The sequence below is a fragment of the Rhinatrema bivittatum genome, chromosome 5 (assembly GCF_901001135.1).
Source record: "Rhinatrema bivittatum chromosome 5, aRhiBiv1.1, whole genome shotgun sequence".
Classification (NCBI taxonomy): domain Eukaryota; kingdom Metazoa; phylum Chordata; class Amphibia; order Gymnophiona; family Rhinatrematidae; genus Rhinatrema; species Rhinatrema bivittatum.
The window spans coordinates 43,465,044-43,477,606 of NC_042619.1; the positions used below are offsets into that span (position 1 = coordinate 43,465,044).

The window sequence follows — 12,563 nt, forward strand, 5'->3', positions numbered from 1 at the left end:
CTCTTTTCTTCCAGTTCCAACTCCATTCCCAATCCTCCCTCTTTTTCCACAACTCCATCTACAATTCTCTTCTTGTCTTCCCATCCCCATTTCTAATCCTTCATCCCTTCCCTATCCCTGATATATCCTCTGCACATCCTCGTTCACATCATTACCTGAAATTCCGCACTCATTAAACTCTCTTCATATATATTTACAGAGTTCTAATGTCCATAGCTGGGGTTTTACTGCCTTTTAGCTATTAAACAAACCTGAAGGATTTTAATCTCCATAGTTTGCAGTCAGGGTTTGGTTAGGTTCCAAATTTAGGAATTTATGTAGACATACATTTGTAACAGTTAGAATATGATGACCGCTACCTCAGTGACCATAATTTTTCCAAATGCTGCTCATCATTCTGCATTTTTGTCAACCTAGCTAACCATTGTGATGCTGCTGCAGAATTGGGTATTGTAATTAATAATGGTATTCTCTAGTATGTTATTTTCCAATACTTTTTGTTTATTCTTAAAATGACTTATTTGAACTTCAGAATTAAGACTCACCAAACAAGTTGTAAGTGATACCTTTTTATTTTTAACCTTTAATTCAACATATCTAAATGGGACTAACATGGCAACCACAATTATTGCACTGCAGATGGCTTACATTTCCTATTAATTTTTTTCCTTTAGATTCATTGTTGGGAAAGAAGAAATCCCCTCACATTCCTTTTTACCAGAAGTAGTATATGCAAATGTAGAAAAACAAATAAAAAGACATGATGGAGTATCAAGGAAAAGGAATATAGTTGCCTTAACGAAGAAGCTTATGGATTCAGTGTGAGTATATAAGCTTAAGTATTGGGGGGGGGGGGGGGGTCCTAGGTGACACAAGGATTGGTGTGAGAATGCAATATCATTTGACCTGTGACCAAAGAGCCTGGTGTTCTCTGCTTTCCAGTCAGTTTCTCAACAAAATGCTTATCTGAACTGATCTGTCATCATAGAGAAGCTTTTACTGGTGCTACCCACACCACTCTTCTACTGTATGTTCCACTGCACTATACATTACTGTTAATACTTGTAGGTATGTGGGTCCTGGGCCGAGGTGAGAGATGGTACCACCCACAGGAAGGAGCCCTGTGAGTCTCACCGTCGGGAGGCATGGTTTCAGCGGACGTCAGACACAGCTATGGAATAGAGTCTTTATAAGAGAGGCAGAAAGGCACAGCCCGCGGAGCGGGAAGTGCAGGAGAGAAATAACAATGTCTGTGCAAGGGGTAGCCCCAGAGGTTATACCTCAGATGTGGAGATCCGGTAATGGTCCGCAGAGCGGGGTACACCGAAGAAGTTACTCCATAGGGATAATGCGGTAGTGGCCTGCAGCGCAGGATACACCAAGGGATTCCTCACTTCCAGATGGTATGGTAGTGGCCCGAGGTACAGGGTACACTGGTGAGGGTCCTGTAGCAGAGATGCGGTAGTGGCACGAGGTACACCGGAGAGGATCCCACAATAAAGTTGGTACAGTAGTGGTCCTTGGAGATAAGGTACTCACAGAGTGGTAGTTCCAGGAGAGGTCCCGGGGAACAGACAGCATTCCAAGGCAGAAGGCCTTCCGAGGAGTGGATAGCCAGAGACGAGGAAGGGCCCCTGTGGAGTGGGTACCCAGAGCGTCTCACTCCAAAGTGCAGGAACTGGAACAGGAAGTCCGTAAGCAAGAAGTGAATTCAGCAACAAGGGAACTCCTTGCTAACTCATCAATAGGCAGGGCCAGCCAGCTTTACAGCAGAGTGAAGATGTCATCCGGAGGGGATGCCCCCAAGGTTCCCGCCATGATATGCTTAAGATTGGTCCGTGCGCATGTGCCTCAGTGATCTCGGAGGCAAGATGGCAGTCGGCAGCGCTCACGCTGTCCCGGGAACGCCAAGAGGGTTGGTGGTAGCTGGCGGAGACCGCCACTCTCCCCAAAGAAGACAAGGCAGCAAAGAAAGAGGTGAGCATTAGTGGTCGCAGCTGTCTGCGACCGGGCGTAACAATTACTATAGGTAAATCCAGGACCCTGATTTCCAGCACTGTCAATATGGTTCCTTTTCATGAGGTAGAAAGATTTTAGAATGGAATGGAATGTACTGAAGGCCATCGCATCATTAAAGTTTGCTGTTAGATTTGGGTTCATGTTTATGTATGCATGCCAACTTTATACATAAGTACATATAGTTCAAAGCAGATATGGTAACAAAGCATTTTGAGCTACACACATTAGAAAAATATAATTTTACCAACCTTTTGCAAATAATATTTCAAATCTAGGAGTGTTAACATTTGAAAGAGAAGGCAATTTTATGTGCTTTGGAACACATCATACCATAATTATGCCATGAAACTAGATGCAATTTTTGATTTTGCAGGGTTTGTATATCACTTTAATATGCAATTCAGGTAGCGTGAAGGGAGACACTGAAGGAGTGTCCCTGAAAACTCTCATTAAGCAGTGCTTGGCCAGGTATCTAGCCTGTTCCACCTTAAAAGCTAGAGAGACAGGTAGCTCAGTGGGCAGATCCCAGAGAGCAGGAATAAGATTCTGGGCCCAGAGGGGAACTGACAGACCCCGGGTCTACAGGAGAAGGCAGTTCCTGCAAGAGAGTCAACACTGAAGGTAAAGAATGAATGTGAATACTGAAAGTAAATGCTGAGAAGCGAGTAGTAAATTCACATGCTGCCACGTGAATACAGAAAACAAATGTTGAGCTGTGAAGGTAAAAGCTGAGTGTGTATGAGGATGAAGGTAAGCCACTTTTGTAAATAAAGTTTATATAAGAAAAGTCAGAGTCCAACGTGTATCTGTCTTCTGGGAAGTTACAGACCACTTGTGCTATCCCACATACATTTTATATAACAAATGTCTGTGGGATAGCAGTTTTCCATGTTTTCCTTTTTTTTTTTAAGAGAATGAAAAGTTAAAACCTACTGAGACATAATGAGAAAGGAGACTACAATAGGAAATAGGGACAAAGTGTTTGTAGAGTGAGATCCGGCATAGGAAGGAAGAAAAGGTATACCAGGTAACACCAGAAAATGTGCATTCAAATAGAAACTAAAATCTATAGAGGGAGAGGCCCCTATTATAATCTTATACAAAAAAAACATTGTGTTAAACACTGCAAACCTTCTGTTTTATTAAAAACAAAACAAATGGAGTGAAAAAGCTAGCTGAAAAAAAAATTAATTAAAAAAAATTGCAAGTGGCAGTCACTCTGCTGTAATCATAACTGGTGCAAAAATACTCCAAAAACAAAAATCATTTCAAAATATTTTTGTGTAAATGCTCTGGTGTGAATTTTCAAAGCACTTACACATGTAAAATCAGCATATACGAGCATAAGAAGCTTGTACTCCCATATTTGCAATGATGGACCTGTCTTCCAGAAATGTGTCCAAAACCTTTTTAAACACTGCTTTATTAGTAGCCTCGACCACATCATCTTTCAAGGAATTCCACAGCTTAATTGTGTGTTAGCTGAAAAAATACTTTTTAAATTTGTTTTAATTCAGCTACCAGTTAGTTACAGGATGCGTCCCCTAATTGTAGTGCTACTTGAAATGGTAAATAACCTTTCCCTGTTAACTTATTACTAGTGTGTTAAATTGTAAATATTTTATGATTTATGTATTTTATTAATGTTTTTTATGTATGTTTTTATTGTAATCCGCATTGAACAATATGGAAATCACAGAATCTAAGATGATTTAATAAATACAAATAAATTTTATAAACATCAAAAATATGTGTACTTTATGTGTTGCATACACATATATGCATTTGGGGCGGGGCCCACAGTTATGCAAGTAATTTGCTATTTTTAAGATACCTAACGCATGTACATTTGGCAACTTATATAATTTTACACCTGCTAATTATTTTGCATAATTGCTATTAGGGATGTCATTCATCACATCCGTTTCGGCGGATATGTGCATACCTCGCCAACTTTCTAGTAGACGTGGGAAATGGAGAGTATACATGTATTTTTAATAATGAGATACAAGCATGCTATCTAGTTTCCCACGTCTACTAGAAAGTTGGCAAGTTATGCACGTACCCAACAAAACAGATATAATGAATGCATAGCCCTAAGTGATATCAGAATTGTTTATTGTGTACTGAGTGAGAGGTCTGGGTGAATTGAGGGGCGTTCAGGCTGAAGAGCCAGAAGGGTCTCAATGATCATGAGAACTGGGCAAACTGGTGGAAGAATCAGAAAACTGGTCATTTCAATTCTATGAGCATGTTTTAAAATATACCAACTTCTGTGCGTAAATCAGGTTTTACATGAGCAAGTCCTACTTCTTTTTCACACAAAATAATCACATGTATGTTTTTAAAATTGGAAGGTAAAGTACGTGCATTCAATGTATTAAAGTACTTGCATTCAATGCATTGCATTTATTCATGCGAAACACGCATATGCGTATATGTTGGGGTACACATTCTCATATTTTATAATACACCTGCATCTGATATGCATGGGTTATAAAACAGTTTTGTAGATCCTCTGCTTGGCCATGCATGTGCATATATATGGGGCAATATGGAGGTGTCTGAAAGTTACCACTTTTGTTTTTATAGCACGCCTCTCTGCTCTTGTCTTATATAGTTATTTATATAGTTATATATATACCGTTATGATATTTATTTATTTATTTATTTGACTATTTTCTATATGATAGAGAAACCGAATGACTGTATATAAAACTCGATAAATAAATTGTATAATCATGGAAACCACCACAACTCTCCACCCATCTTTATGTAGTATAGTCATGTAAATCTCGATAAAGGATCTCTGTTTCACTAGCTCACGGCTTCATTAAGGGGAATTTTTTTACAACATTTATAATGGAGGGTCAAAACACTTATCTTTTTATGTGCAAAATTTCAGTGCTGCTTATATAAAAATTCAACCACTGGGTACAATATTTCCTCACAGAAATTCTTGCAGTTTCAGGAAACTTGATTGAAGTGCAATTAAAACTTTTTCTTCCTGTAACACATGCAGAGTTAAAAGATTTCTTTAAATGTATAATTTGTCAGAACTGAATAGCTATCTAACAGCATGAGTGTCAGCATTACCTTCTAGCTCAATTAGTCTTAATCCATGTTCAGGCACTATTGATATGAAGAGCAGGAGAGTTTTAAATCTATTGAAGACCTGCCCCCCTCTAAACTTTCAAACAATAAAAATGGCTTTAATCTGATTTAAAGGGACAGGCTTCATATATATGAATGGAGACAGCTTTTTACCAAAGTGACCCGTCTATTACAAAAAAAACCCCTTGCCTTTCAATCTCTTGAATGACTCATTTATACTTTGAAGTTTCTGTGCTCTCGATTGTGGCCCCTCCCGTTGTGTTACAATTGGGGAATCACAGAATCACCCCGCAAACCACTGCACTCACCTTCAGCACCAACAGACAGGACCACTGTTCCAGACACTGACTCTGACCGCTCCATGTGGCATCAAACATTGCCAGCTGCTGCACCCCACATCCCTCTTTAGTTTCGTGCCTACCCAACAAGCACCTTCTTAAAGGGCCCGCATGGGAACAGGGCTGCAGTGCCCACTGATATCAACACCAGCCTCAGCCCTTATAAGGGTCCTTTAGACAACTTTTCCTTGCCTCGGCAACAGATTCCCTGGAGCTTCTTGTCCCAGTGTATGTTGCTCTTGTCCATGCCCTGCCCTCCCCTGCCTTGACCATTGTTCCTCTTGTCTTGTGTGCCCTACATGTTTCTCCATGACCCCATTGGCTTGATTTCCTGGACTCCGACCTTGGCCCTGATCTTGACTTTTCTGCTGTCTGCTGCCTACCTTGACCCTCACATTGTCTTCTGGTTCCACTGTCTGCTGCCTGCCTCAACCCCTGGATTTTCTTCTGGTTTTGCTGCCTGCTGCTTGCCCAGATCTGAATCTTATCTTACGTTCTCCTCAGGACTGCTCTAGGGACCCACCTAAGACCTACTGGCTGCTAGAACACAAGGGCTCAACCTGCGGGGGAGGTGGCTGGTATAGCCGAAGCTCCAGTTGGTCCCACATCCAGGCTTCTCTGCCAGCTGATGGTATGGGCCTAGTGGGCTCGCTGACACCTTGGCACTAAGGGTTCACATATCCCCCAAGTCTTACATCATGCAGTTAATCGAAACACGGTCCATGTTGGGGGACTGTGAAGAGTGGATTATAAATACTCTGTTATGTGACACATCTCTATGTTTGAATAAATACCTGTACTTAATTTGCAAAATGTTTTGGACACTTTGCATAGGCTCGGCGGCGGGCGCAAGCCCTGGGACGAGCGTATGTCCCGGGGCTTGCAAAAAGGGGCGGAGCATGGGCGGTCTGGGGGGGCGGGGGTGGGGGCATGGCCGGAGCCTTCAGGCACAGCAGCCATTTGCTGCTGTGCCCGGGATCGCGGGCCGGCTGTTGGCCGGTGTGTCTAAGCTATGCCTGCCGGGAGGCAGGCGCAACTTACCCGACAAAGGTAAGAGGGGTTCTAGGTAGGGCTGGGGGGCGGGTTAGGTAGGGGAAGGGAGGGGAAGGTGGGGGGAGGCGGAAGGAAAGCTCCCTCCGAGGCCACTCCGATTTCGGAGCGGCCTTGGAGGGAACGGAGGACGGCTGGGCTGCTCGGCATGCGCAAGTTGCACAATTGTTCACCCCCTTGCGCGCGCCGATCCTGGATTTTATAACATGCGCGTGCCTGCGTGCGTATGTTATAATATCTATGCCCGCGCGCACTTTTTAAAATTTGGCCTTTTACTTTTGACCATTCCTTGTGCCTTTTGGATTTTCATTGATGGTTTGTTCCTCCACCTATTTTACATGCCTGACTCCTTAAATATGTCATATGAAAACAAAATATTCCAATGGCAAATTGCATTATATTTAATACAGTTAAAAGTGAATTTTAAAACCTGGGTGTACACCAAAATTAACGGCCACATAAAAAAAAAAAAAAACTCGCCCGTAAAATCTGGGGGTTTTGCGCATGGCCGGGCCTTGGGTGCACCGCGCGCATTTTAGAAGGGGCTCGGCCATGTGCCTAACCCCTGTTACGCGCACAAGAGCCGGGCCTTGGCAAAGGGGCAGTCCGTGGGGCAGGGTTGGAGGCGGCCGGTACAGCGGCCATTTGCCACTGTGCCGGGGGATCGCGAACCGGTAGGGTGCCGGCGTGTGTAACTTGCTACTGCTCCTTTGGAGGAGCAAAAGGTAAAATTAAAAAAAAATAGGAGTAGCTAGGATAGGGAGAGGGGAAGGGGAGGTTAGGATAGGGAAGTTCCCTCCCAGTCCACTCCTTAATTGGAGGGAACTGGGGAAGGCCCTGATGCGTTGCCGCACGAATATTGCACTAGTCCACCCCCCCTTGTACACGCCACCCCAGATTTTATAACATGCGTGCGCTGGCGCAACTAGGACATGCACGTGTCCACACAATTTTAAAGGCTGCCCATATGCGCACGCAAATCCTGATGCGTGAATATCTCATTTCGAACAAAAAAGGGGCAGGCATGGATGTTCCAGTGTGGGCATGAGAAATGTGCGTGTAAGTACTTCTGCTATTGAGGAGGTTTAAGTGTTATAAGTATTTTCAGGCATCACTGAAGTGTATGAAGGTTCTAGGTTAACTGAGGGGAGTGCAGGCTAATGAATCAGAGGGGTTTGGAAGACCAAGCTCTAGACTGAACGAACTGGTGAAACTAGTCATGGGGTTGGATGTATGCCAGTTATAAAATTCCCTCACTTACGCGACTGAAACCCAACTTACGTTGCTGGATGCACACAAGCTTAAAATTAAAGGCACATATACGCCACCTGGGCTATTTTATAGCATGTGCGTGTATGTTATAAAATTGCCGCGTACCTGGTCGCATGCCGACATACGAGCCTGTTTGAAAGTCATCGTCTCGGAGTTCATCGAAAATGGAACTGCATATACGATGCTTGATAAAGATGATTAGCTAGGTGTGCTGAGAGCACTAGGTTGAGAAGCACTATACTACAGTATTTTATAACCTGGGCATAGCAGGTGCATGCAGATTATAAAATACTTATATGGCTATCCACACATGAATATCTGCAATGCATTGAAAGCATGTACTTTTCATACCTATTTTAAAAACATACCTGCAAAAAAATTGTGACTTGCTCACATAAAACCCTATATATGTGTATAAGTCATTGGGCCTAATTTTTAAATGTATACAATTAAGTTACAAGGCATATTCAGCAGCATAGCTGTGTGGCTCAATATCCCTGTACAAGCTGCTACTTAGCCAGATACATTATATCTTGGTACGTTAAACCTGCTCTTTGACAGGTATATTTATTATTTATTTATTAAAACAATTTATATTCCACATATATTGTATACCTATGCTAAGCCTATCACAACATAGTTTAAAACAGTATTACAATAAATGTTATAAAATAAAAATTACAAAAATAAAATAATCTTAAAAATACCATTAAAATTTAATTTTCCCAGAGTGAATGCTGTTACTTTAGAACAAGTAGAAAGGCTTTAAATTGCTTACGAAAAGTCATGACATCACCTATGTTTCTAAGCCAATGTGGAAAATTGTTCCACATCGACGGACAAGAGATATTAAATGCCCTTTCCCTTGTTTTAACTAAATGTACCTGCCTAATGGTGGGAACCTGTAATAAAAATTTGCCCTGAGAATGTAGTTCATTAGTTGGCGCATATCTCTTTAAAAATTCTAACAGGTAGGAAGGAACTTCTGACCTCAAAGCTTTAAATAAAAGCATTATCAGTTTAAAATCCATACATTTTTTCACAGGCAGCCAGTGAAGGTTGAGCAGTCATGGGGACACATGGTCCCATCTGTGACTGCCACTAATTAACCGGGCAGCTGAATGTTGCAGCATTTGTAAAGGTCGAATAGAAGCAACAGGCAACCCAATATAGAGTGCATTAGAAGAGTCAAGAACAGTGATTACAAAGGTTTGAATGATTGTCTGAAAATCATTTTTATCCAAAACAAACCTTAAATGTCTCAGCAGCTGCGGATAAGAGCAAATATCTCTACTAATCCTGTTAACTTAACCGGATAAGTTGTGCTGCCCACAGCCTGCCCACATTTTATCTGGGTGTTCAGGTAGCCGGATAAGTGATTTATCTGGCTATCTAGTGGCCGCTGAATATAACCGCGCGCACGCACACACACACACAGGCTCTCGCTGTTTTGCCAATGTGCGCGCACACTCATGCAGTAAGGGCTTCCACATATCTTTTGGCCATGTTGAGATGGGGTCTACTGCAGCCCCACTAGGTTTCTCTTCAGGCTGCAGCAGGACAGGTGATACTGGTGCTGCCTAGGGTGATTGCTCAGTGCGTCCTACCCAAAGACCAATTCTGCTACTTCAATGTGACTTCAGACTCAGCCATAAAAGTGGTCCTAAGCTACAGAATGCTTTTCCCCAAAAGATTGTGGACCAGTATCCCAATCCATGAAAGTCAGGGGCCCAGTGTTAGTCATCATCAGAGTCATGATCTCTTGCTGTCAAAGCATCCATTGTTGTGCAGCAGCAATGGCTCAAAGCAACCAGATTTTAGCCAGGTAATGCTGAAGGTTAAGCACTGGGCAGGTAAGGTCACCCTTCAACCTGTTCAGATTCACCTCCTCCCCTTTCGCCATCTGTTCTGTCTTTCATCTGCAAATGTGCAATATTACCCACTCTGGGACTCAAACCACATCCTTGATCTTCTGACCAGTGGTCGGCGAGCTTTTGGAAGAGTATGGCACCAGCTGACTAGCACAAAGTGCCACAAAGAGAATGCACAGTGAATCAAAGTGTTCTCATAGTCATTAAAACAAACTCCAGTGACAACTTGAAACATTCACCTTAAGTGATTGAGCATGACTGGATATCTTGCATCCTTGCTTTTTTCCATCATATTTTTCCCAAGCCTGTATAATTTTTTTCACCACAAAATCATCTGCCGGATTATGGATCCCCCAGCACCTTAAAAAAATTGATATCTGCAAAACTTGTTGCCATTGTAGATCTAGTGATTCCTTCACCTTTTTGCTGCAGAATATATTTTACCAAAGAATGGACACTAACTGGACAAAGCAAATCAATGCCATTAGCAATGAGAAGGACTGAAGATCAGACAGGGCATTTGAATAGTTTTTTCTGGTGTTGACTGAGAGTGACTATATCAACAGCTTCCAAATTTTGGGGGCCAAACCACCAGACATTGGGGGGGGGGGGGGAGAACTGGTGTCCTAATGGTGACTGTCTCTTGTGCCTAGGACTTGAAGGATGACCACTTGAAACTGGAGCGATAATCTGCAGTACCACTTTTTATGCCAGGCACATGTGTAGCGTGGAATGGAATGTTATGCCACAAACACAGGTGCACTAACTTCCTTGAGCGTGACCCCGCCTTTGGTCCTGGCAGACAACTAATTGACAAACTCAACCACTGACATGAACCTGAAAACTATGGACCTGTTACTGAGGTCCAGCCCCCAAATGTAGATGACATCACAATAGGGAACAGCTCCAAAAATGTTATGTCCCTAAGGATGCCGCTTTTGTGCTATGACAGTGGCTCTGCCTCAGCTCACCAAGAACCCCTGAAACAGATGCCAATATCCTGATCCCTGGATGCATTAGTGAAAAGCTCCAAATCACTGTTAAACATGGGGGAGGTCTTTCCACAATGCAAGCCCCATTGAATGATTGGAGGAATTCTTACTATATCTTGATATCACACTTAATAGGATTCGGTTTTTTCTGCAGCCCAGATGTGGCCCTAGAAATTCTTCTAATGAAAACTCTACCCATTGAGATAACATGACATGCAAAGCTAAGCAAACTCATAAAGGAATAAAACTGCTTGAGGGTCACTTTCTTTGCCTGTCCTACTGAAACGAGAGCTTCTCTTAGCTTGATTGGCAATTTTGATACTCTCTCCCAAACATTTACCTCGATGCCCAGAATACTGATGGCCAAAATAGGGCCCTCAGTCTTGTTTTGAGTGAGGGGGAATACCAAATTCAGCTGTCATCTAGAAAATTTCCAATAAGGTCTTGCATTCAGAGGCATTCTTGCCAACAAGTTAAAAATCAAAATGGTAATGGACAATATCTTGACCCTCTGAAGTCTGCTCAACAACCCTGTCTGGAAGTCAACTAAACTTTTCAAAATAGGCACGAGATATCAAGCAGCCTATCAGCATGTATTTGTCAAAATAATACTCCCCCCCTCCCACCCCCAACTGTAAACCCTAATAGTTGAAATAATTCTAGGTGAATGAGCAACAAGCAGAAAGCAGTCTCAATGTCTTTCTTTGCATGGTGCATGCAACTGCCTAAATGGCGAATGATTTAAATGGCATATTGAACAGCGCACAATAGCAGGTCAATGCTATCGTTAACAAACTAGCCCTCAGAGTAGGACAAGTTATCTATAAGGTGAAACTTGCCTGATTCTTTTTGGGGGACAAAAAACAAAGGGGATATGACCAAGTCAGAGAAAAGTAGTATATGGAAGGGGCCAGCTATCCGACCTTGGGAGATCTCCTGATCTATCTTTTGTTTAGCCACTGATTCATAGATCTTTAGTGGTACAGAATTGTGAGGCAGGCCAGCAGGGTAGGTATGCGGAACATGGTACCGTGGAAATCTTGCATGAAGCCAGAAATGATTAAATCATCTTGTGTTCAGAGAGGATATTGGTTCAGCCATGGGATCATGGCCATAATGTTAACTGGTGAGGGTGCCAGGCTCATAATTGCTCCTTAGCAATTGTGGCTACTGACAGCAATTCTGGATGGGGAGCCCTGCAGTTAGAGCAGGTGTGCCGAAATTGGCAGGGGTTCCAGGAGCACTGACGCTATAGATGGCCTGCATCCCTGCAGAAAAGCTTTGCGCCTTATCCTTAAAAATGCCCACAAAGTCATAAGTTCTGTTATTACTCAAAGATCTCAGTAGGGTCATTTCATCTAGCCACAATTCCAACCACTCAGTGTTTCCAGAAGATAGATATTTCCTTAGCCAGGCTTTTTCAGAATTTTACATCATAATTTAGCCAGGCCCAACATCCATATTTTTTATGAGTCCACATGATGGCGTCTAAATACCTAACGAAATATGGGGCCTGCTTGAAGTCACGCTCCACAACAGTTCTCATTTATCCCACCATTCTGCTCCATCAAGGTTGGAGGAGAACTTGTGGTTAATGCAGAAATGCACTCACTTTGCTTGTCTTTACATCAGACATTCCCTGGAGATTGACTGCTCTCTTTTTCTTTTAATGTATTTAGTGCATTTTCCATAATGTTCGCAAGTGTGATCTCCTTATTACCATTGTCCAATACAGTGTCTGACTCAGATGAAATGGTAAGCTGTGCTATGAGTGGGAGACTTACCAGAGGCCTCGCTGCTGTCGGAATGTGCGCTGCTGTTGAGCACTGACTAAGCTGCAAGTGGGCCTTTGCTCATTCTAGCAAGGAGAGAACAGCCCAAGGCTTCGTGCTCATGTCAGTAATGGA

The 12,563-nt window shown here is 42.7% G+C and overlaps 1 protein-coding gene across 3 annotated transcripts in view; it reads left to right on the plus strand.

The window, feature by feature from the left end:
• Positions 1-12,563, plus strand: part of TMEM135 (transmembrane protein 135) — a 698,244-nt gene that overhangs the window by 622,360 nt on the left and 63,321 nt on the right. For all 3 annotated transcript variants that reach the window (XM_029602284.1, XM_029602282.1, XM_029602283.1), the window contains one exon: positions 675-821. In XM_029602284.1, coding sequence (XP_029458144.1) covers positions 675-821 — 147 coding nt within the window. The remainder of the gene's footprint in view (positions 1-674; positions 822-12,563) is intronic.